The 24930-nt window shown below is 52.8% G+C and overlaps 3 protein-coding genes across 4 annotated transcripts; 2 read left to right on the top strand and 1 right to left on the bottom strand.

Annotated features, from left to right (window-relative positions):
• The first annotated feature begins 183 nt into the window (after positions 1-183).
• On the top strand, positions 184-8139 carry TFIP11 (tuftelin interacting protein 11). Its single transcript, XM_027900455.1, has 12 exons — positions 184-433; positions 897-1050; positions 1744-1900; positions 2071-2198; positions 2650-2802; positions 3188-3697; positions 4237-4343; positions 4584-4752; positions 4954-5197; positions 5818-5960; positions 6455-6620; positions 7696-8139. Exons 1-12 carry the CDS (start codon positions 237-239, stop codon positions 8049-8051), a joined length of 2484 nt encoding a protein of 827 aa, XP_027756256.1. The 5' UTR covers positions 184-236; the 3' UTR covers positions 8052-8139.
• Positions 8140-8945: 806 nt separating this feature from the next.
• Positions 8946-10861, bottom strand: SRRD (SRR1 domain containing). Its single transcript, XM_027900458.1, has 7 exons — positions 10725-10861; positions 10594-10634; positions 10336-10472; positions 10153-10251; positions 9893-10047; positions 9616-9661; positions 8946-9336 (listed from the first exon to the last, which is right to left on the bottom strand). The coding sequence occupies exons 1-7, from the start codon at positions 10859-10861 to the stop codon at positions 9130-9132; spliced, it is 822 nt and encodes a 273-aa protein (XP_027756259.1). The 3' UTR covers positions 8946-9129.
• A 72-nt stretch (positions 10862-10933) lies between these two features.
• On the top strand, positions 10934-24930 carry HPS4 (HPS4 biogenesis of lysosomal organelles complex 3 subunit 2). Of its 2 annotated transcripts, XM_027900456.1 has the most exons (13): positions 10934-11038; positions 11873-11963; positions 12643-12786; positions 13706-13813; positions 14114-14230; positions 14355-14449; positions 15534-15606; positions 16276-16309; positions 16913-17009; positions 17478-18396; positions 20830-20962; positions 21845-21953; positions 23731-24930. In XM_027900456.1, the coding sequence occupies exons 1-13, from the start codon at positions 11004-11006 to the stop codon at positions 23900-23902; spliced, it is 2127 nt and encodes a 708-aa protein (XP_027756257.1). In that variant the 5' UTR covers positions 10934-11003; the 3' UTR covers positions 23903-24930. The 2 variants fall into 2 exon arrangements, with proteins under 2 accessions (XP_027756257.1, XP_027756258.1); XM_027900457.1 differs by lacking the exons at positions 10934-11038; positions 11873-11963 and adding an exon at positions 12874-12937 and having other exon boundaries at positions 12675-12786.

Below are 24930 nucleotides of genomic sequence, written 5' to 3'. Positions count from 1 at the left end.
GCGGGGTTTGAGCGTAAGCGGAAGTGAACCGGAAGTGAACGGGGCTCGTCCGGTTGAGCGGCGCGACCGGAGCCGGTTCGGGGTGTGCGGAGGGGCCAGCGGTGTCCGGGGATCCCTGAGCGGTCCGGGAGGGGCCCGAGGGTGTCCGGGGATCCCTGAGCGGTCCCGGAGGGTCTCGCGGTGTCCGGGGATCCCTGAGCGGTCCCGGAGGGGCCGCGGGCCCCGGCGCTGCCGCTATGTCGATGTCTCACCTGTACGGCACGGACGGCGACGATGGCGTGGAGATGGAGAGTTTCGAGGTGTCGGACTGGGACCTGCAGAACGAGTTCAACCCGCACCGGCAGCGGCACCGCCAGACCAAGGAGGAGGCGACCTACGGCGTGTGGGCCGAGCGCGATTCGGACGAGGAGCGGCCGAGTTTCGGCGGGAAGCGGTACGGGCGGGAGCGGGGCTGGGCCGGACTGTGCCGCCCCTGGGGCTGCCCCGAACCGGGTGGCTCCCCCTCGTGCCCTGCAGGTTTCTCCTTCCCAGGGAGCTCCCCTCGTTCCTTTTGGGTTCCTGCCGTTCGCTGGATGTTCACCTGTTCCCTAGAGCTGTCTCCTTCCCGTGAAGATTTCCCCGTTCCCTGGGGGTGCCCCTGCTGTGGACACCCCCCCCCCCCGAGCAGCCCAGTCTGGCCCGGGGCTGCCCTCGGGACCCCTCACCCGCGGGAATTTCCCTGTGCTCCCTGCCCCTGCAGCCCGGGGGGATGGAGGGGGATTTCCTGGCACAACCAGCGTCAAACAGCTGGACCATCTTTAGTATCCCATTTTTGGCGGGTGTAAGGCACAGCAGCCCCCCAGGCTCCCCCAGGAAGGTGCCCTGGAGCAGCGTTCCCTGACGGGTGTGTTTCTCAGCTCCAGGGATTACTCCGCCCCCGTGAGCTTTGTCAGCGCCGGGCTCAGGAAGGCAGCGGCCGAGGAACAGTCAGACGAGGACTCGGATGAGGATGAGAAACCTGGGAAGCAGGAGGAGATCCCCAAGGAGTTCGTGCCCAAGAAGTTAAAAACAGTGAGCTCTCCAGGAAACTTTCTGTCCTGTGTAACTAACGTGTTTGTGAAGCTGTAGCCAAAGCAGAGAAACTACAACAGAGCACTAAAAAAGGGGGGATATAATGAAACCAGAAACCTAAATGTGCCATTAAGGGAGGTGTTTGCTCTGGCTTTTATATCCCTGATAAAATAACAACTGTAACAATAAATCATTGGTACAACTGTACATTGATCTAATGATGTATTACTGCATGTCCTTAGGAACAACTCCTTTTGTTGTCCTTAATATTCCCTTTGGTCAATGGAGGTTTAAGGAGAAGAACTCCCATGGTTTGCTGCCTTTTGGTAACCTATTTTTTTAATCTCACATAACAGACAAATGCAGGAATGTCATAGATTAAAAATCAAACTCTTATTTTCAGTTAATGACAGAAAAAATCAGGAATCAGCTTCAGCTAAAGCCGGTGGTAGAGCCAGAGAACTGTCAGGTTGTCAGTCTGAACTTGTCAGGATGTTTCACTTCCATCTGAGGAGTTTCAGGAAGCTCCTTAGGTGTCAGGCAGCTTTCCTGGATGCACAAGTGAGGTCCCAGTGAGCTGGGCACTGTGGGGTCAAGGGAATCACTTCTGGGAAGAGCCTTTTGAGGAAAATTCTACACAACTTGGTTATTGCAGTGCTTCAAGACTGTGGGGTTTGTGTTGTGTTTTAACAGGGAGGAAATTTCAAGCCCAGCCAGAAAGGCTTTGTCGGGGGCAACAAATCTTTCATGGATTTTGGCAGCTGGGAGAGACACACTAAGGGAATTGGGCAGAAGCTTCTCCAGAAGATGGGATATGTCCCTGGAAGAGGTCTTGGGAAGAATGCTCAAGGTACTGTCAGTGTGTTTGGTTGTTTATTAACTGGTGATGTGGAGAAGAGATTGCATTCCTTAAAGAAATACCAGCGCAAGGTGCTGTTCTGGTAACTGGTAGGGAAAGCCTGGCTGTTGTGCTGTCCCAGCACACAAACTACTCCTCCTGACCCCTCTCCGTCCTCACAGGTATCATCAATCCCATCGAGGCCAAGCAGAGGAAAGGCAAAGGTGCCGTGGGGGCTTATGGCTCTGAGAGGACCACCCAGTCCCTGCAGGACTTCCCTGTGGTGGACTCAGAAGAGGAAGCTGAGGAGGTATTGGTGTGATTCTTCTGTATCTGTTTCCCTGCTGCACAAACCTCAGTTCTCTCATTAGTTTCTGTGTCAGAGAAAACTGTTTGGGCTCATTTTAGTCAAGAAGGCAAAGACTGAGCACATTGATTTAATTTAGACAGATTTTTCTTGTCACTGTAATGTTCTTTGTTGGTTTTGGCTCAGAATCCCACCTTCAAAAAGCCCCCAAGGTAAATAGTCTTTCCCTTTATTTAAATTTTAAAAAAAGACCACAAACACCCTATAAGAACAGGCCATAGAGTGGGTGACTGACCCACAGCATCTGTGGTACTTTGGCACTCAGCTTCACCACTTCCCTGTTATTTTTCTGTACAGAATTCCCCATTGATCTGATGGTTATTGTCCTGTAGAAGGAGGCAGATTTGGGGTGTGGCAAAGAGCATCTCCCACAGGTTCCTGTTGTTTTGTTCAGGAATTTCAGAAGGAGCTCAGTCAGTGGCGGAAGGACCCGAACGGAGGCAAGAAGAAGCCCAAGTACAGCTATAAGACAGTGGAAGAGCTGAAAGCCAAGGGCAGGATCAACAAGCAGCTTGCAGCCCCTCAGAAGGAGCTGTCTCAGGTCAAGGTAAGGTTGATACCTGAGAGGTGAAACCTCTGAGGAACACATTGTCCACTTTGGTGTCACGGGAGTGTTTTAGCCACCAGTAACCTCAGTAAAGCCAGTTCTAGGAACTGCCTGTGCAGCCTTTTGGACTCATCACTGAACCATGTAATTAACCCCCCCATGTCACCTGGACTTGGGGTTTGGTTTAAAACACGCAAATTAGATTAAATGTGGGTGGGTTTGGGTTTTCTGAATTGCAGGTTATTTAATTGTTTCACATTGGTCATAGATCAATGCTCACCCACTTCTGAAAGCACAGCTGTCCTTTTTGGGATTATGCAACTAAACACATAGTTTGAACCTTCTTCTACTTCAAAGGGACCTGTTTGCCCTTGTCTGTTGGCAGGTTATAGACATGACGGGCCGGGAGCAGAAGGTTTATTACAGCTACAGCCAGATCAGCCACAAGCACAACATCCCAGATGACAGCCCCCAGCAGCCCCTGGGCAAGGACTCCAAGCCCCAGGGGTTCGCCCTGCCCGAGCTAGAGCACAACCTGCAGCTGCTGATTGACATCACGGAGCAGGAGATCATCCAGAACGACCGGCAGCTGCAGTACGAGAGGGACATGGTGGTCAACCTGAGCCACGAGATCCAGAAGATGTCCGAGGTGCTCTCGCACGAGGAGAAGGCCATCAGCAACCTCAGCAAGGTGCTGGATATGGTGGAGGAGTGTGAGAGGCGGATGCAGCCCGGCTGTGAAAACCCTCTGACCTTGGATGAGTGTGCAAAGATTTTTGAGACGCTTCAGGACAAGTACTACGAGGAGTACAGGATGTCAGACAGGGTGGACCTGGCAGTGGCCATAGTTTATCCTCTCATGAAGGATTACTTCAAGAACTGGGATCCCCTCAAGGTGTGTGTTGGGTTATCTGCGGTTTTCACTTGATGGTTTCAGGAGTCTTTGCTATCTTGTCCTAAGTGTCCTGGTCTAGTGGGAGGTGTCCTTGCCCATGGTAGAAGAGTGGAGGGAGGTGAGCTTTAAAGTCCTTTTCAACCCAAACCAGCCTGGGATTCTGTGATTCTAAATTCCTGATCAGTCTGGAGAGAAAGAAAAGAAACAAAACCAAACCCTGCTCTGTGCCCCCTCTCAGACATTCGCTGAGGAGTTTGTAAGGTTAAAATCAATCCCTTTTATGAGTGTTGGGAAGAGAAAATAGGTGAAAAACAAGTCTTTAGTTGTTTTTTAGTAAAAGTAGAAGAGGTCTGTCTGTCTGTCTGTCTAATCTAGTCTCACTGCCATTTAGGCTGGGATGGGTAAGATAGGCTGGCCCTGTGAGGGGGTGAGAATGGTGGCTGTAGCCCAGCACACCATCAGCCTGCTCTTTGCAGATCCCAGCTGAAATTAATGGAAAACGATAAAGACCTTGACCCTGAGTGCCTTATTATTCCCAGGACTGTTCCTATGGCACAGAGATCATAGCCAAGTGGAAGAACCTTCTGGAAAATGACCAGCTGTTATCCCACAGTGGGCAGGACCTGTCAACGGATGCTTTCCACAGGTAAAGAGCAAATTAATTGTATTTTGTGCAGTATCTTCACGTGCTGCTTCCTCAGGGATTGAAAAGAGCAGACACAAGGGATCTTTCCTGATGATTCCCTTGCTATACCTGTTAAAATCCAGCTGCCAGCTACAGAAGAGAAGCAGCTTTAACTAACAAAGTTCACATTTGATCTAATTTAGGCCTGGGTTGTAGCTTTGAGCTTCACTTTCATTTGATTGGGTGGGGTTTTTTTGCCAGAATGATGTGGGAGATCTGGATGCCATATGTCAGAAACATTGTGGCACGGTGGCAGCCAAGGAACTGTGGATCCATGGTGGATTTCTTGGATAGCTGGGTAAACGTTGTTCCTGTGTGGATTCTGGATAATATTCTGGATCAGCTCATCTTCCCCAAGTTACAAAAGGAGGTGAGTGGAGGTGAGAGGTGAGAGGGCTGGGCAGAGCAAAGCCATGCTCTGAGACAGTGTTTGAATTTCAACTGGAACATCCAAAACACCAGTTGGCTGATGGATGGAGGAGTTGGAGGTTCCATCACAGCTCCTTGTGCTTCTGGACAAGACTTGCTGCTAATGGATGGACTTAATTAATCTTTTCTGTTCCACTTCAAGGTTGAAAGCTGGAATCCGCTGACAGACACAGTCCCAATCCACTCCTGGATCCACCCCTGGCTGCCTCTGATGCAGGCACGGCTGGAGCCACTGTACTCTCCCATCAGGAACAAGCTGGCCAATGCCCTGCAGAAGTGGCATCCCAGTGACTCCTCTGCCAAGCTCATCCTTCAGCCCTGGAAGGATGTGTTCACTCCTGGCTCGTGGGAGGCTTTCATGGTCAAAAACATTGTGCCTAAACTAGGTGAGACGACCAGACAGTGCTGAATTTTGGGAATCTGCTGGTTGCACTTTCCCCCTGACACCCAGGAAAGATACTCATTAATGTGGGTGCCAGTGTTACTTCAGAGAATGTTATTAGCAAGGTTAGACCAAGGTACCCTCTTCTTTTCTGCTACCAGTCCTGTGCAGAGGCAGACAGCTTAGAAAAATACAAGAATTACTCTGATTATTCTCTGTGTTTTCTGTCTTTTTATAAATCATCCAGTTCCTCTCTTGTCCAGCTGGCAGGAATATCTGACAGCTGTCGGGTAGGACCAAGCTGTAAGATGTCTCTCTGTTACTCCTGAATTCCTTGGTCTGTGCTAATGCTTTCACATCATGAATTTTGTAATGTGAACTGGCTCAAAGCCTAAAAAACAGTCAAAGGTTTTAAGTTTCTCAGTTCTGGCAGCAAATTGTAGTTGCTGGAAGTAGAAATGCACTGTTTTGGTGGCAGGAGCAGTGAAAGAGTTTAAAGATCGCCGGTGTCCCTTAGTGCAATAAGCAGGTGCTCCTCAAATCGTGTGTGTTGGTAATAAAAGATGTCAGGGTACTGATAAACCTGAGTCAGGTTCTTTTCTAACTGTCCTCCCCCTTTCCCAGGGATGTGTTTGAACGAGCTCATCATCAACCCTCACCAGCAGCACATGGATGCCTTTTATTGGGTGATCGACTGGGAAGGGATGATTTCTGTTTCCAGCCTTGTTGGGCTGCTGGAGAAACACTTCTTCCCGAAGTGGCTGCAGGTGAGATGCTATGAGGGCCGAGGAAAAAGGTTACTGGGGACTGTTTTAGTGACTCCTGACCAGGAATTGCTGCCCTGGTGCTGAAGTTGACTGATTTCCACTCAAACCTCTGTACCCATCAGAACAAACTGTCCCTGGATTATCACAGCCCTTCTTTTTACTGACAGCTCAGTAACTGAGTTGCCTCAAGCTGAGCCAGGGGAGGTTCATGTTGGATATCAGGAGGAATTTCTTCATGGAAAGGGTGGTCAGGCACTGGAAGGAGCTGCCCAGGGAGGTGGTGGAGTCCCCATCCCTGGAGGTGTCCAGTGTTCAAGGAACGACTGGATGTAGTACTGGGTGCTCTGGGCTTGTGACAAGGTGGGGATGGGTCAAAAGTTGGACTTGATGATCTTAGAGGTCTTTTCCAACCTGAATGATTCTGGGATTCTGTGCCAGTGAGCCCTCTCTTCTCCAGACCTGTGCTGCCTTTGACGTGTCCCTGTGTTTTGCAGGTGCTCTGCTCTTGGCTCAGTAACAGCCCCAACTATGAAGAGATCACCAAGTGGTACCTGGGCTGGAAGTCCATGTTCTCAGACCAGGTGTTGGCACATCCCTCCATCAAAGACAAGTTTAATGAAGCTCTGGACATCATGAACCGAGCCGTGTCCTCCAGCGTGGGTAGGTGGCTTGTGGAGGTGGCCCTGTTGCTCTGGGCTGGCAGCAGGGCCACATGTGGCTCCTGGGAGGCTGATTTGGGATGGCCCTGCTGTCAGCACGACAGCAGCTCCCATGAGCAGAGAAAGTCGATATGCTCTGCCTTGCTGTGTCCTTAAGTAACACCTTAGAGGTGCTGCTCAATTGTTCTGTCCTGCACTGAAGCAGAAACAGTTTTGGTGGCTGCCTGAGCCATTAAATGACTGATTTTCTTCCAGCCTTGCCCTGTTACAGTGGATTTCCTGTCAGACACCCACATTTAAGGGTTGACTTTCAAAGCTGTAATTTACTGGCTTTTTTTTCCCTTAGGGTGAGATTTCTGGTTCTTTTCCTTAGCTTTAGAGCAGTGCCCTCTCCTTCCACATGACTTTCCCTGTGACCTAAAAGAGATTGTTAGGACTTCACAGGGAATTACACTGTATAAAAGGGAAGGCCATGCCTGAAGGAGCACCACTTGGAATTTGCCCTCTATCAGAGACTCAGATATCCTATCTAGAACTCCTGCCCTCTTGCTGTACAGTGTGATGGAGTCACAGGTGACTCAGGAACTTATCCAGGTGGGTTTGGAATGTCTCCAGAGAGGGAGACTCTACACTCTCCCTGGGCAGCCTGTTCCAGCGCTCTGCCACCCTCCATGGAAAGAAGTTCTTCCAGGTTAAAGGAAAATGGCTGTGTTTTAGTTTATGGCCATTGCTCCTTGTCCTGTCACTGGGCACCAGTGAACAGAGTCTGGCACCATCCTCACAGCCCTTGGAGATATTTGTGTGGATTGATAAGATCCCCTCTCAGTCTCCCCTTTCCCAGACTAACCAGGCACAGCTCCCACAGTCTCTATTCATAAGGAAGATGCTCCAGACCCCAAACCATCTTTGTGGCCTCTGCTGAACCCTTCCTATCAGTTCCTTGTTTTGAACTGTGGAGCCCAGAATTGAACACAGCACTCCAGATGTGCTGATGTCTATGTGTCCTCAACAGTTTCCCCCAGACCTTGCCCTGGGAACAGACCAGGACCCTGTTCTCACTGTCCTGTCTCCCACAGGGGGGTACATGCAGCCGGGGGCCCGGGAGAACATCGCCTACCTGACGCACACGGAGCGGCGCAAGGACTTCCAGTACGAGGCCATGCAGGAGCGGCGGGAGGCCGAGAACATGGCCCAGCGCGGCATCGGCGTGGCCGCCAGCTCTGTGCCCATGAACTTCAAGGACCTCATCCAGACCAAGGCCGAGGAGCACAACATCGTGTTCATGCCCGTGATCGGGAAGCGGCACGAGGGGAAGCAGCTGTACACGTTTGGCCGGATCGTCATCTACATCGACAGGGGAGTGGTGTTTGTGCAGGGGGAGAAGACGTGGGTGCCCACCTCCCTCCAGAGCCTCATCGACATGGCCAAGTGAGGCCCTGCTGGGGACCCAGAGAACTCTTGGGGAATAGCTTTAGTGTAACTCTTAGAATAAAGAAGTTACAGGTTTGTAAATAGTGAAACTGAAGCTGTATGCCAGAATGGTTTTCTGTTCTGGAAGAGCTGTTCAGGCAGTGTTGAGAGCAGGTTTCCCGAGCTGGAAACCCAGGCTGAGGGAGGAAGAAGGAGTTTCAACACTTGTGCAATTGCCACCTGTGACAGAGGTTCAGCAGCAGGTTAGAAGGGAGCATGGGAAGTGATTTCCTGCTCCCTTATGAGCAAGGGCTGGTCTTGTTGAGTCCCTAGGGTCTCCAGTGACAGATGTCACAGCTTCTGCTGCCTGTGCACAGCGCTGGCAGTGAGTTGCTGTCCCCGTGTCCCTCACACAGTGGGCACCTCTCTGCCACACGCAGCCAGGACTTGTCCCACCTCTTTCCCTCAGCCTCGTGCCTGTGGGCCATCAAACACTCCAGGTACTCCCTCTGCCTTTCAGTGCAGAGCTGGAGCAGGGGCATTTTCCCCAGAAAACTCACAGCAGGTGCTTTGGGACTACAGTGGTTCAGGGCACAGAGGTGAGGGAGAGAACCCGAGGTTTTTGTCCCTGGAGGGAGCTGACCTGATTGTTCACAGAACAGATGGAGAGCTTAACTCAGCAGCACTGAGCAACTTTCAGAGCTTTTACAAGCCTGCCGTGGGAACTAGATGCCAACACCTCCAACTGCTAATTCCTCTCAGATAATTCCCTCTTCCTGATGCTTTGAGATGTGAGTAGTATGTGCAAAGGCCTTGAATTGTTCATGGAAGGGGAGAGAATCAAAGAGCACTCACTGCAATACAGATGGTTCTAAAGGCAGGGTTGAGGGGAATTAGTTTGCTGTAGTTCAGTGAGTGCAAGTCAAAGCTCAGCTTTACATTTTATTACATAAGATACAAAATTGTCCCATCACCTCAGTGTTCAGGTGCTGCCACTTTCGGCAGTCTGATGCCACTGTCACTCTCGAGCTTCATCCCAGCTGCACAGAAGCTTCCATGGGAAGAGATGTGGATCTGAGCCCTCTTGACAAAGGGAGTGGTCAGGACTGGGCAGCAGCTCTGTCCTGATTCCTGATGATCTCCAGGTCCTCACAGTCTTGGTACCTCGGCTCTTCCACAAAGTTCCAGACCTCAGGGGAGAGTTCCTGCAGTTTGTCCAAGGGAAACCAGTGGACAGAAGTGTCGTTGAAGGTGTCCAGATAGCGGGGGTGACTCGGGAGCGCCACTTCTTCCATCCCTTTCAAGACCTAAAGAGCATTTGGGAAAAAAGTTACTGATGATGCAGAAGTCCCTTTCTGCAGAGCTGAGTCAGTGAGCATGAGGATGGTGTGTATGTTACCCTCAGTACCTGTGTGCAGGGTGTTCTGCAGATGTTGAACAATCATAAGGCAATTAGTTTTTGTATCACAGTGTCCAGGAAAAAGGTTTTAAAAGCAACCACCCTCTTTCCAACTGCAGTTCATTTCCTTTCTCATTAAAGGTGCTTTGTCAACACAAAACAACAATGTTAAACTATTGTCTCATACCTTTGCAATGTAAGAATAATCTCTCTCCAGTATTCTTGACAGCAGTCTAGAATAACAGAACATGCCCACGTTAGACACAAGGTTCTTGTGAGGCAAGTTTTCTGTACTGGATGGGTGGGACAGAGAAAGGGAAAGAGGGCTTATGACTGTAAACCTGATGGCAATGAAAATGAGCAAAAGAGGGACCTTGCTGTCACAAGGAATATTAGGAGTAGAGGGAGGGAGGAAAGGGAAGTGGTGTTGGAGGCATCAGAGCATCTCCAAGGCACGCACAGACCTCTCCTCGATCCCTCGGAAGCTGTTCCCGATGATGACCAGTTTGGAGAGTGCCACCGGGCTCCAGTTGCTCCACAGCAGGTTGTTGTACAGGGCCTTCCCGCAGTGCACCATGTAGAACAGCGTGGCCGAGCCCCCCACGCCGTGTTTCCCCTCCTGCCCGGGAACCGGCGTCTCCCGTCACTGCCGAGCCCCGGCCGCGGGGTCCCGAGGGGGTCTGGCCCCGGGGGTCCCGGCGGCCGAGCCGAGCGTCCCGCTCACCTCATTCTCCGTGAGCAGCCGCAGCCCCAGCGCTCCCAGCGCCGCCGCCTCCCGCGCAGTGAAGGCCGGGTCGAACAGGGCGCACCGGGCGGGCGGCACCTGCGGGGCAGAGCGGGAGAGGGGCGGCGTGGGCGGGGGCCGGCCCGCGGGATGCCCCCGGTGTTCCCCGGACCTGGTGCTCACCCGCAGCTCCTCCAGCAGCAGCAGCAGGAAGGCGAGCTGGTAGCGGGCGGCGGGGCAGGCGGCGAACCGGCCCAGCCCGTAGCAGACGCAGCAGGCGGGGGGCTCGTCGGGGCCGCTCAGCGGGGCCCGCACGGCTCCTGCGGGCAGCGCGGTCAGCGCGGCGGGGACGGGGCCGCTCCCCGCCGCCCTCCGTCACCGCGCTGTCTCCCGCACGGGGCAGGGCTCCCCCTGCTCTCCCCTCCCGCTGCCCGCACTCACCGGCGCTCGCCGCCCAGAAGCCGGAGCTCAGCAGATCGTCCCTGCGGAGAGAGCGCGGTGTCAGCGGGGCCCGGCAGCCCCGGGGCTGGAGGGGATGGATGCACGGACCGGTACCGGGGCGGGACGCTCACCGCGCCTCCCGCAGCCGCCGCAGCACTGCTTCGGTGCAGGTGCCTTCCTCATCCTCCTCCTCATCCTCCTCCTTTTCCCGGCCCCGGCGCCGCCGCCGCCGCGCGCGCGCCGCGCGCCACCCGCCCGGCGCCGCCATGCGCGGTCACGTGCGGCGGTCACGGGACCGGCGGGGGCGCGCCCGGAACCGGCGGCGGGAGGGAGAGCGGGGTTCCCGAGCATCCCGGAACCGCCCGCAGCATCCCGCAGCATCCCGGAGCATCCCGGAGCCGCCCGCAGCCATGGCCCGGCCCGCCGAGCCCGGCCCCGCGCCCTGGTGAGTGAACTCCTTCCCCTCCCGCCCAGACACCGCCGGCCGCGCGTGGCGGGTGTCCCGGGAAAACACTTCGGCCCATTGCTGGCCGGACCGCGGGGACGGTCTCGGGTCGCGCCTGCAGCGCGGAGCCAGGAGCCCGTCCCGTGGTCGGGAACCCAGCCAGGGCTCAGCAGCTCTATCCCTCTCCCGGAGTCATTCCAGGGCCATGGAGTGGCGGCCCGGGACTGGATCCAGCCTCCTGCTCCTGGCCCGGCCGTAACGCGGGTTCCTGGGTTCCTCGATGCCACCCTTTGCCTTTGCCCCAGACCTGGGCTGTTCCTGCTGGAATATTCCTGGGCGAAGCTTGTCCCGAGATGTGACAACAGGAGAGGACAAAAAGTCTTATCAATATGTGAATCCAAGAAGTTACAAGTAGAGTAACGTGATATTTTCTGAGGGAACTCTGTCTCATGCTCCTAGAGGGCTGTCGGGTGCAGGCAGCAACTTAATTAATAGTAGCAGGTCCCAGGAATTGTTTAGAATGCATGTGGATAATGCTCAATGACAATCACTCCTTGAACTCAGGGTAGAATATCTCACAAGTCCATATCCTTCCAACTATCTGAGCTGCTGAGTTATAGAACCTATTTTAAGCCCACAAAAAAGCTCAAATTTAGTCATAAGGGACCCTTTTGGTGCTGCTTTTGGGTGTAAACTTAGTGTGATTGTGCAAGAACAATGTCTCTCCATTTGTGATAACCTTTAATTGCTCTTCTTGAACTAATAGAAAAGAGACATAGAAGTGCAATAGTTTTCAAATACACAATAATTCCTGCTACTGCTTTGCTTTTTTAGGTGGAATTACTTTTTCCTTTATGACGGCTCAAAGGTGAAGGAGGAAGGAGATCCTACAAGTGCTGGGATCTGTTATTTTTACCCATCTCAGGTAATGTCTGCTCTCATTTCAGTACCTGTAAAGGGATATTGTGGGTCAGGGCTGATAGTTCTGGATCAGGAATGGTTTGGTTCCCAGGTGGAGATTCAGATTAAACCCTATTTATTATTCACAAAAGTTTTAAGAAGTCCTGTACAATTAACTCCAGGTGGAGTGGGGCTGGGCTCCACCTGTCTCAGGACACAGCAATGGGGTTACACCCTGCTCCCCCACTGTGGAATGGTCCAGCACAGTCCAGATCTGTCCTGGTGATGTGAATAAGCACACACAAGGGATGAAAGTTCCCCTCCATAAAGTCCAGGCCCTTGTGCCGCCTGGAAAAAGCAATCCAGTTATTCTTCTCTCAGAAATATGCCTGTGCTACTGTGTTTGATTCATAGAATCACAGACTTGTAAAGGTTGGAAAAGATCAAGTCCAACCACCAACCCCCCACCACATTCACCACTGACCATGTCCCCAAGTACCACTTTCACATGTTTTCTGAACACTTCCAGGGATGATGACTCCACCACTGCCCTGGGCAGCCCTTTCCAATGCTTTACAATTCTTTTCTGTATAACTGAATTGAACTGATGATTAATTTTTATTTATACCTGATTACAGTAGTGATTTTTTTCCAAGCTCTTTCAGTGGGCAACTAAAGCCTCTCCTCCCTGTCTCCCCGGGCAGACCCTCCCAGAGCAGCAGGAGCTGCTGTGTGGGCAGATGGCAGGAGTGATTCGCTGCATGACCGAGATCTCCGGGGTCCCTCCCAGCCTCGTCCGCCTCAGGAAGCTCAAATTTGCCGTGGTGGTGGATGGAGACTATCTGTGGGTGAGTTCAGGAGGTCTGGAGCAGTCACAGAGTGAGAACAGCCAGAGGCTGCAGGACTGTGTCAAACAAAGAGGGTTTATTTTTCAGAGTGGGGGCTGCACACCTGGGGAGAGCTGGGAGGGACCTTGCAGTGCACGAATTTCATTGCAAGGTAACTTGAATTTAAGTCACTATGTCCTGAAAGTCACTAGGCTTCACATACCTCATTTGTCTGTCCACTCCCAACATGATTTCTTTAGATTTTGCTATCCAGTGGCTGTGAAATGTTGAGCTCCACATTGTTGTGTGTATCTGTGGGCTACTGGCAATGACTGGGAACAGAATCTCAAGCTGGTCTGATTGTTCTTTCCTTCTAACCCTCAACATTTCCTGCTGCAGAGCTGTGTCAGTGTCCACAGACATTTAGTATACAGAGAAGAGTGTGTGGCAGAGTTGTGACAAAAATGCCCCCAAACCATCCCTTGGGAACTGGGCTGAGACCAGTCAGCCCCATTTAACTGGCTGTTCAGGCTCACACGGCTTGCTCTGAGGCACAAGGCCTGATGCTTCTGCTTCTCTAAGCAACTTAAAAACTGAATGAAGCATCTTCATTGCTGTAAATAACAACTTAATTTGAATGTTTTAAAGTACTTAGTTTCAGGAAAATGTTGTTAGCTATTAAAGAACCAAGCTGGGTCATCTAGTGTGGGAAGGAAGTGTGTCTGAAGCACTGTATTTCTGATATAATTTGTTTATCCTGTCTGTGCCAGGGCTCTTGTGTGGGTATTTTTGAATTTCCTTTCCATATGACTCGTGAATCTGGGGGGTGGTTGCCTGACAGAGCTGTCTGTCCTCATTGGAAAGCGATAAGAGTTGTTCTCACCTGCTGTTCCTGGGTTTTGTCAGTGAACATCCCCCATTCATGGCTCTCCTGTTGCAGGTTCTGGGCTGTGCAGTGGAGCTCCCTGACGTGAGCTGCAGGCGCTTTCTGGAGCAGCTCATCAGCCTCTTCACCTTCTACCATGGCCCCGTCCGCGGCGCCTACACGGTAACGGGAGACCCCTGGCCCTGGTGCTGCAGTGTTCACTTGTGTTTCTTCCTCACATATCCAAGAACTGGGACCTGGAAAAGTGTGCAGGCCCACCCTGACCTTGCTCCAAGGCAGTCTGTGTGTCTCCTAAACGTTTTCTAGGTGTTCAGACTAAAGCAGTTTCCTCTTGGTATCATCTTCCCCCTTATCCTGACAAGATTTGTCCCTCAGAGGCTCTGTCCCACACAAATTGCATCTCCCATCCCTGATGCATGAACACCTGTGCAGTGACAGCGTGTGGGGTTTTGTTGTCCGCAGGCATTTTCCCAGGAGGAGCTGGGCAGGCAGTGGGACAGGTACATTGAACACATCCAAAAAAACACCAGTGACCTCCACAGGATTTTCAATTCTCTTTGGCATCTGGACAAAACCAAGGTAAGAGCCTATCCTCTGCACTGCCTGGCTGGAAATGCCCTAATCCTGGGAGTGTGCTTTGTTTGCTGCTCTGAGCATTTCCCAGGAATCTGTGGCCTCACTCTCTGTGGCTCTCCCTGTCCAGGTGGATCCCCTGCTCTTGCTGAAGGCAGCTCTCATCTTGCAGACGTGCCAGCGCTGTCCCCATGTCTTGGCAGGCTGCATCCTCTACAGAGGCTTGTAAGTAACCACATGTTCCCTTGAAGGCTTGACCTGCCCCTAAATCCACCAGTGTTCTCTTGCCAGTCATGCAGATCAGTGCAGGCGTGTCTGTGGGTCAGTGGTTCTGTCTGACCCTCTGACCAGGACCACTCTCTGTACTGACAGAAAGTGCACAGAGCCAGGATCTCCCATGAGAAATTCCAGCTTCTTACAACCAAACATGACTGAACGACTTCAAGGAAAGCCTCCAAGGTGGCCTTGAAAGGCAGGAGGTGGGGAATTCCGAGAATTCCTTGGCAGCAGCATTCAAGTGCCATTTTTCTTTGGCATAAACTGTTCCAGTAACACCTTTTAGGAGCACTGGAAATATGCCACAGTGGGAGCATCTTCCAGGGCTGACAAGGAGTGATCTCATACCCGTGGCCAGGACGCTGGGTGTGAGTCACTGCAGGACATTAAAGCTGGCAGCAGAGGTGGACTTTTGACTAGAGAAGGGAGTTGGGAGCCTTGTCCTGCCTCTGCCACACTGATGTGTGTGTCACTGTATCACTGCTGTGTCTGGTAGAGGTATTTTGTCACCAAATGTCCTCCGAGTTCTGTGAACTCCAAGTCTTACTACAGCACTACAAAGGGCTTTGAGCTGGAGTTAAACCTCTCCTTCTTTAGGGTATTTTGGGTTCCTGCAGCATCAAAAGCTTTGCTCAGTGCACAAGTCCAGTGTGTCCAGCATGAGCGTGGCTTCTGGTTCTGCCTGTCCTGGAGCCCCGGGAGCCTGTGGCTGAGCTTCAGGGAAGGATGTTCTGATCACAGGACAAAGGGGAATGGCTTCAAACTGACAGAGAGTAGGTTTAGATTAAATATTAGGAAGAAATCCTTCCCTATGAGGGTGCTGAGGCCCTGGCACAGGTTGCCCAGAGAAGGTGTGGCTTCCCCATCCCTGGAATTGTTCAAGGCCAAGGTTGGATGAGGCTTGGAGCAACTTGGTCTAGTGGAAGATGTCCCTGCCCATGGCAGAAGAGTGGAGCTAAATGATCTAAATGATCTTTCCAACCCAAACCATTCCATGATTCTGTAATTCTATGACTTTGTTTTGTCCTTTTAGGATTGTGAGCACCCAGCTGCCACCTTCCCTCACTGCCAAAGTTCTCCTCCAAGGCAGCGAGTCTCCAGGCCAGGTGTGTTGCTGAACACATACCCTGCATGCGGATACTTGTAAGGATGTGATGTGGGAGCTCTCGTCACACAGATCCGACACGTGCCATTACTGGGAAGGACAAATGTTGATGCTGATGCTCAAAGCTTTTATTAGTTATGATTGAATAAGCTTTTGAGACTCCTGCACTAGGAATTTGCTTTTTTCAGTTTTTAAGTTACTGAATTTATGAGTTCTCAGCTGTGGGTTGTCATAATTGGCTTTTTACCCACATTTAGGTATTTAATGGGAAATATACTGGGTTAGTGTCTAAAAGGGACAAACAGCAGTTTTCGTTTGCATTAAAACTTGTCAAAAGTTATTATTTATGTGACAGAAAAGCCACCACAATGCAGATATAAGGAAGGCCTCTGCTCTTCTGGTTGAGTGAACTGAGTTTCTGTGCCCTGAGAAGGCAGTAATGGCAAACTGTGGCTCTGTCCTGGCTTTCAGGTGTGTTTTGGTTCTTGGGAAGGTCCCTTTGAGAGCTCCCTAAGGAACAAACCCCAGCCCAGCACTATAAACCAGTCACAACATTTGCTGGAGGGGTGGTGTGGGGTCTGCTGCGGCCTTGGGGAGGCTGAAGAGGGTGGCAGGGGTGTCCTGGTGGCACTGAGTCATCCACAGAGCTGATTCTTGGCTTTTCTTGCAGAGGGAACCCGGAGATGAGGAGTCACGGGAGCCTGGTGAGCATCCAGCTGCAGTGCTGCCAAGCACCAGCAGCAGCACGTGGGCACCCCTCAGGCTGCCTTCTCTGCATGGGAGCATGAGCTGGTTCTCTGGGATTCATGTCCAAGATCTTGCTGGATGCAGGAGCATATCCAGTATATCCCAGAGGGTGTTGCTGGCACTAGTCAGCAGTAGCAGTGGGTGTTGTGTAATCAGAACCAACTCCTTCCCTTGGCTAAGCAGAGGGTTTGCTCTTTTGGGTTTAATTGTCAGTTCTGCAGATTCCCAACATGCCTGCAGTCATTCCAGTTCCTCATGTGCCTACTTGGCCCTGATGGAGCCCTGACAACAGATGGCTGATTCTTGCAGTCCAAACCTCCAGTCATCATCTCTCAGCATCAATTTAGAGATGATCTGCCAGGATGGTTAGGAGGAAACACTGAGGGAAAATTTAACTATGTGTGAGGAGGGTGGGCAACTGAGCTGCCCAGCTCAGTTGGGATACAGGATGATGGCAGACCTATTCCACCTGCAGGAGCCTTTAGACTGATGGAGTTTGGCTTCTGTCCTTTATACTGGGGAATGTTCATTTAATCCTCAATTCTCCACTGCTCTTGCAGAGTCTCCGTTGCCGCAGGGTGTCCGTATCATCCCAGTGTTCCTAACAGGGGATGAAGTTTCAGTGCTCCGGGACTTCCCAGTGGAGTGGATGGCCAGGTAGGAAACCAGCGTGACACAGAGAGAGGATCTGCAGCAGGAGCTCACACATGGCTCTGTGTCCTTGTTGCCATTGTCCCTGTTTTCCCTGGAACTAACCCAGACCCTGTCGCTGCCTGTTGAAGCTGCCTGAGGCCTCTCAGGCTGGATGGAATTCCTGTGTCCATATCCCTGCTGTGAGCAGCCTGAAGCAGAACTGCTTCCCCAGACCATCTGTGACCTGTTGTCCCTCAGCTCACAGCACTGCTTGGAGCCTTTGTGCTTCGTGGACAAGGGAGGGACATTCGCAGGAGCCTGCAGGGTAACATTCCCAGGCTTTTCACCTGTGTTAGACCTCAGCCCATCCTTTTCCCAGGCAGACGCCCTTTATAGCAGCCACTGATCAGTACCAGGGGGCAGCGGGGTTGTTAGGTATGGTGTAACACAGATCCTGCTCAGTAGTTTAATCCATTTGTCATCTCCCACTAGGGCATCCATGTCCCCAGCCAGCACCAGAGCAGAGGAGAGTGCTCTGTGCTCCCAGGCAGTTCCAGAGTCAACAGGAGTTCATGAAAACCAAGCCCTGGATGGTATATTTGTGCAGGAGTCCCCTGAGGAGGCTTCAGGCACAGCTGCCCCGGGAGATGCTCTGCAATCAGGCAGCCCTGCATGTCCCTTGACGGGCTTCCCTGGCATGGGAGCCAGCACATGGAGTTCTCCAGCTGCAAAACGGAGTGGACCAGGCAGTGACAGCTCAGAGCTCAGCAGGAAAACACACATCCCATCAGAGAGTGACACAGAGCATCTCCCAAGCCCTTCCACACTCAGGACTTCTGAATGTGCTCAAACTACGGGTCCATACCTGGAAGGCTTTTCCTTTCCCAACCCTTACGCCCAGGAGCAGGAGAGTCGGGACATGGGGAAATCCCTTGTGGACTCTTATACTGAGCACTCTGATGCTGAGAACCAAAGTTCTCTCTCCTCTCCTGTCCCCTCTCCTGCTCAGGAGCTGAGCAGGAGGAAATCCAGAGAATACAATGAGCAAGGGACTGTGAGCCAAAGCCGTGTCTCCGGAGGAAGCAGCAGCACTGCTGGTGACCATGTGTGGGGTTTGGATGGTCCAGGCACTGCTGGACAGTCACAGCTCTGGAGTGGGAGTCAGCTGCCAGCTGTGGGCGTTCAGGAGGGTCTGCTCAGTGACCCAGCAGGGAACACGCCATGTCCGAGGAGTGGGGAGGGCAGCTGGGCATCCCAAGGGGACAGGCTGGGAGCCCAGACTGCCGTGGAGTTGGGCAGAGGGGGTGATCCAGCCCGGATGAGCCTCTATGTTCACTGCATCAAGGGGCTGGTGCTGTCACTGCTGGCTGAGGACCATCTTCGAGGGGACCGGAGTGCCATGGAAGATGTGGTGAGTGGGAAAGATCTCTCCCACCTTCAGCTGCACTCCTGGTGTCGGGGGGGACAGGGTTTACAACTGAAGAAGGAACGCTGGATCAGGCTTCCCATCCTTTCCTCACCTGCTCTGTGCTGTGCAAGGCGAAGCCATTTGGCTCAGGGCTCGTCACCACGGCCCTGGCTGTGTGGGAGGGTGTGAGGCAGCGAGCAGGGAGGTGAGAGCCTTGTCTCACACAGCTCCTGGTGCTGCTGTTGTCTGTCAGTGCCAGCACCAGAGCAGAGCGTGTGGGTGTGACCGTCAGAAGGCTGGGGCTGGATTTGGGATTCGCTGGGAAAACCCCTCAGTTCAGCGCTTTTTGGGAAGCAAGGTTTGTTCTGTTTAACCCCCGCTTTGCACGTCACAGCTTCTCCCACTGGGAGCACCAGAGACGTGTCTGGCAGCAGGTCCTGGAGCGTTTCCTCTGGCTGTGGGAGCCCCCAGCCTGTTCCCCAGGGCTGGAGAGAAGGATGCCGTTTGGGCACTGCACAGGGGCTGTACCATAGCAATCCCAAATTACTCTGCTGTGGGATTTGGGTGCCAAGGCTTCCCTGTGAATGGAGCTGATGAGGCTGCAGGGGCAGGATACGCCAGTCCCCCGCCTTTCCTGGGAAGCATCAGCCTGCAGAGCTGCTGCTTGGCCTCTGCCTCCCTCCCAGGAGCTGAGTCAAAGCTGCAGAGCCCTGTTTGATATGCCAGTTGCCATAGGAACAACCTAATTTCCTTACCCAGCCAGACTGGAAGGTGGAGGGAAGCTCAGACTAACACAGAGCCTCAAGGTTGCTCCTTTCCCTGGGAGCTGTGGGACACAGAGGCTCCCCCATGAGCTGGAGAGTGTCTCCTCTGCTCAGCATGGGAGGGATCACATGCCTGGGGAAGGATTGCTGCAGAATCAGAGCAGGGCAGGAGGTGCAGCTGGTGCCTTTTGCACCAGGCATGGCATTTGGTCCCCCTTCTGCTCATTTGGAACAGGCAGCTGCACAAATCTGCTCTGCCATGTCTTCTCCAGCGAGGGGAAGAGGGAAACAGGCAGGTGGGAATTGCCGCTCTGGAGAGCTGAAAGATGTCCCTACTGCACAGGGATTGCACAGGTCATTTTCCTTTATGTGTTGCCCCAGGGTTGACAAAGCCCCATTCCATCCAGATTGCTCTTTTCCCAAACATCCTGTTTCCATCTCACATACCCTTGTTTCGGGTCTGACCAAAACTGCACTGTCACAGCCTGGATTTTGGCTGTGACTGGGCTCTTCTGCTACACCCTCCTGTGGGTGCAGGTGTTTGTTATTCCTTAGAGCTGCATTGCATGTCCAGTTATCCCAGGAGGAAGAGCCTTGTCTGAGGAGGTGGAGCTGGGCTCTGCTGCTGTTGGATTTGTGGCACAACCTCAGCTTGTCTGTCCTTTTGTTTATCTGTAGATTAAAAATGACCTGCAGCTCTCAGGGATGTCAAAGCTGCCTTATAATTAATGTTTTTGAATGCTTTGAGGCCCAAAAATGACACCAAAGAAGGGTAAAATATGCTACTTGTGCAGCTGAGAACCTCTGGGAGGGCGGGGTTCCATCACAGGCTTTCCCTGTGGAGGAGGAGGCTCTGGGGCTTCCTTCCTGCTGCTCTTTAGGTCTAATCCCTCCATTTCACTGCACAGAAGGGAAAATCTGTTCTTTGACAGGGGGTCAGGGGTAGGCCATGCACTGCCTGAACAGAGGCTTTATCCTCTCCACAGCAGAGGAAAGCACATAGGCGGGATGAGGATTATGGAGTTAATCTTCCCAGGAGTGGTGGAGGGCCCCTGCCTGTGCCCTGCCTGTGCCCAGGGAGCCTCAGCACAGCCATCCAGCTGGGCTACTGAAAGTCCACTCAGGAGAACAGCTTGGCATTCATTGTGTACGTTGTTGTGTATGTTTGTACTGCCTGGTGTAACAAGGTCTGGGAAGCAAAGGAATATTCCTTGATGTGGCTGAAAGTCATGTGAAAATAAGCCCTGGGGAGTAATGGTTGATGGTAAATTAATGGAGCCTTGCATTTTCCTGGAATTAATAGCACCGGCTGGCGTAACGGCTTATTTTCAGGTTGGAGTGCCCTCTCCTGAGTCATGGAATCAAGGAATGGTTTGGGTTGGTAAAGATCATCTAGTTCTACCACCCTGCCATGGGCAGGGACCCCTTCCACAGGGACCCCTTCCACTAGACCAGGGTGTTCTGAGCTCCATTACTGACCTGGGAGCTGTGGCACTTGTCTACTTTCCCCTGTGCCCAAATTTCCCAGCCATTCCATGTGGGAGCCTGGGCAGCACAGCAGAGCATGGAAGGGTCTGGTCCCTCTGTCATCTGAGCTCCCTCCAGCACCTCCTTGGAAGCCCAGGCAAGGCACAGGTGGAGCTCTGACCCTTGCTTTTCTCCCTGTCTGCAGTACCACAGCAGCCTGGCTTCCCTGAATGGCCTCGAGGTTCACCTGAGGGAGACTCTGCCCAAGGACTCCTCGGCCTCAGCCAGGACAACTTACAGCTTCACACACTATGACCGTGTCCAGAACGTCCTCACAGGTGAGCCTTCATCTTCGGGAACAGCAGGAGGGAATAGTGAGGAGAACAGGGTTTAGGGGAACCTTTTCTCATACCTCAGACAGCTCAGAGGCATTTCTCACTGTAACTCCTACCACACAGCCTGGCTGAAAGGCCCTCTTGAGGGAACTTTGTCTGTTGGGAGTTTATAATCTGCTGAAGACTTGTTGATGGCTTTGTTTGGGTGAAAGCCAGAGGGTGTGGGAGCTGGAGCAGCTGCCCACTGGTGCCTTGCTTGGAATGATGTCCCTTGGGGTTCTGGTGAGAGCTGAGCACAAGCACAGGACTTGACATCCCCTTCAAATCCAGCCATTGCCCCCAGTCATTCATCCCTGGTGTGATGGCCTTGTGTCCCGCTGTACAACTGGGGCCTGTCAGTCACACCTGAGGGTCTCTCAGTTGTTTCTGGTTGTGAGAAGCAGGAGCTGGGACCAGGCAGCAGTTGGGGGGCTGCTGCCCTGGGTGTGGATGGACCACTGACCTGCAGAAAGCCCTGTGCATGTGTTGCTCCAGTTGGTTTTGCTGTTCCCTTTCCCTGGCAGCCTCCCAGACAGTGGCCTGGCTCTCTCCAGCTTGGAAGTGCTTTTAAGACAGAGAGAAACCCCAATGTTTCTAGGTACCCCAGGCCTCAGTCCACCTTGTGTTCCCTCAGTGTGTGTTGCCTGCAGGGAAAGGTACCCCAGGATGAGCACGGTGGCTGTCCCTGATTGGTTCCATTGAGGTCACCCTGGGATTTAAGGTGTCACCAGAGTGTTCTGCTGCTATCCAGGGTCTGTGGGAAGATCCAGGGCCTTTTTCTGTTCAGTAGATGGGGACACACTACAGAGTGGGCTTTTAATACCCCCTCTTACTCTTGTTGTGCAGCCAACCTGCCCCACACACCTGGGCCTCTGGACCGGCACTTCCTGAGGGCGGCCACGCTGATCCACTCTGACTTCTGCCAGCTTCCCTCGGCCTCAGAGGTGATCATCAGGTAAGGGGTGCTCACAACCCCTCCTCACACCAGGCTGGGTGGTCACAGAAGGGGGAGGAACCTCTTTTTAGGTCTGGCTGGGTTTCGGCACATGTTGTAACCACACCGGTGCCTCCTGGCGAGGGTCAGCCACATCGCCTCATTCCCTAAGTTTGCTTTTATTGTGGGTTCCTTTGTGTTCTGGACGTTGAGAGGCTACAGTGGCACCATGACTGAGGGCACAGCTGAGTGATGCCATGAGTTGGATTAAGATATAACGTTCAAACATTGCCAGTTCCTGGCACCATAAGGTTCTAAGACGCAGTGTTAAATATAGCTGTTCCTAATAAATTTGTGTCTCGGCGGGGAGCCAAAGGCGCCCAGAATTGGCAACCTAGATTTTGTTTTCTTACACGGCTTGTTGGGTTGGAAACACACTGTGATGTGCGTGGCAAACTCAATTGTGATGCGCCAGGCAGGATGGTCTTATCACAGCCAGAGCCCTTTCCCACTCCCAGAGCCCTCCCTGACATCCAAAACCCTTCCTCATGGCCAGAGCCCTCCCTGACATCCAGTGTCCTTCTCAACAGCCAGAGCCCTTCCTCCCAGCCAGAGTCTTCCCTGACACCCAGATAGATCCCTTCCCCACACCCAGATCCCTTCCCCAGGCCACGGCTGAAGCGAACCCTGCGTTCCTCAGCTGAGCTGGGGGGTTTGTTTTGTGAGTGCACAGATTCTGCCTGCCTAGTCCTGCTTGTTTGTCCAAAACATGATGAAATAAAGATGCTTCTGGGAATTACACAGTTTCACTGCTCTGGCACAGCTTGCCAAGGGAATGTGAATCACACACTTCAGTGCTGGAGAACTCCTCATTTAGCATGAGCTTGACTGGCTCCTTAAATCCAATCCTAAACTGACTGGCTAAGCTGGTGTATTCTGTGTTACCCCAAAAAAAGCAACTCCATGTGTGAATCAGCCTGAGTAACAAGATGACTAAAACTGCTTTCTTTTAAGGAGAGTTGTCAGAGAAGGGTGTCAGCAAACATAGCAGTTGCTGCTTTCCTCCGTTGAGGAGGAATCCAGGGTCCTTGGCTTTGTTCCCTTCCAGCCTTCCTGCAGGAGAATGCTTTGTGGGGGTTCTTAATTTTAATTACTGTTAATAATCACAGCTTTTGTGGTAACAGTATCTGGCTGTTGTTTGAGCTTCATCACACCTGTGAATGAATGTGGTTCCCGCTGCGAGGTGCTGTACTGGGATTTGATTATGGCCAGCAGCAGTGAGATGGGTTCCTGTGGGAGAGGAGGAGTGCTGGGCATGAGGAGTGTTGCATCCCATCTCATGGTGCCCTGGCCTGGTGACATGTGGGTGTTGGTGCTGCTGAGTGGGTCTCAGAAAAATGTATTCATGGAAAGGGTGGTCAGGCATTGGAAGGGGCTGCCCAGGGAGGTGATGGAGTCCCAGTCCCTGGAGGTGTCCAAGGAACGACTCGACGTGGCACTCAGTGCTCCGGTCTGGTTGATAAGGTAGGGATCAGTCACAGGTCTTTTCCAGCCTCAAAGGTTCTGTGATATCTCACTTTCCCTTTTAGGATGCCAGGACCCTTGAGAAGGACCCTGTGGCCTTCTGGGAATGCGCTGCGGGGATTTGGTGCCCATTTAGCTCCATATTCCCTCCCTGTGACATCTAAAAGTCCCTCTCAGTAGCTGGGAGCCCAGTGCTGTAAACACCCTGGTGCCCAGCTGTAAATCTGGCCCAAATCTGTAAATCTGACCTCTGCCCTCTCTGCTGCCCTGCCAGGAACGCCTCCACGGCCGTGTACGCCTGCCGGAACCCCATCCAGGAAACCTATTTCCAGCAGCTGGGTGCTCCGCTCCGCAACTCGGGCGTCCCCAACCCGCACGACAGCGCCTTCAGCCTGCCCAGCAAGGCCAAGCAGAAGCTGCTGAAGCACGGGGTGAACCTGCTGTGAGCTGATGTTCTCACACGACGTGTCTCAGCCCCTGCTGAATGTTCATCTCCAGTAAGGAAAATCTCAGCCATTTATCCCGTCAGAGGCATGAGGCTCTGTCCTGCCTCTGTGGGGTCTCCAGCCTGCCTGGCCCTGAGAACGGGGCACTTGTTGCCCTGTCCTGCAGCTCATCTGGGGCCAGGGCAGGTGTTACTGACATTAGCACTTACCAAAGACTGAAGACAGAACACAGCCACGTTGGGGCACTTGGTTTACATGGACTCTGGGCCTGTTCTTGGTGCTCTGCAGACTCCCCGCGTGCCTTGACCTGAAGTAAAACCTCGTCTTCTGAGCTACACAGACTTTGGACAGTGCTGGCTTTGAGAGGTGTCAGTCAAACACTGTGCCTGCACTTGCCCTGGTCAGACTTGGGCTTTATTTATATCTCTCAATCCATAGGAATGAGCCCTGCCATGGTGTAGTGCCTTACCTTGATTAGCAGAGCCTGCCTGTTCTCAGACTGGAGAAGTGCTGCAGAACTCATAAGCCTCCTCTGAGTGCTGCCAGGAGGCTTTTATGTTGCAGGTGACTCTGGGAGGTTCTTGTCCCTCCACGCCTGCCTGGTCAGTGATGGTGCAGCCCAGCACTGCCCACACCAGGACCCCATGGCCTCACAGGGCCCTGGGATGGTGGTGGTGGTGTGAGTGTCCTTCTCCCTCCCTCCCTCCTGCTGCAGGACCTTGTTTTGCTGCTCTTGCTGCTCTGTTTTCCCACACTCTGTTGACCCTGAAACTGCCCCTTAAGCTGATGGGACCAAAGAGGATTTGTCGCCCCTCAGCAACTGTTCCCTTCCTGCTCTGACAGTGTGTCCCCTCTCAGTGGTGGCTGGGGGAGTCTGTGGTGATGGCTGCTTAGACCTGAGAGATGGATACCTGTGTTTGGCTGGGCTTGGAAACCTGCTGCTGGTACATACACATACCCCCCACCCGCCACAGTGTGACTGTGGAAATAAAAGAGAGTCTTCAAGGCTCATTCTAGCACTGTGTCAG

Source organism: Empidonax traillii, unplaced genomic scaffold (assembly GCF_003031625.1).
Source record: "Empidonax traillii isolate 1590-97213 ecotype Southwest subspecies unplaced genomic scaffold, ASM303162v1 scaffold731:size316458, whole genome shotgun sequence".
In the NCBI taxonomy this organism is placed as follows: Eukaryota; Metazoa; Chordata; class Aves; order Passeriformes; family Tyrannidae; genus Empidonax; species Empidonax traillii.
This window is presented reverse-complemented; position numbering and strand designations above follow the sequence as displayed.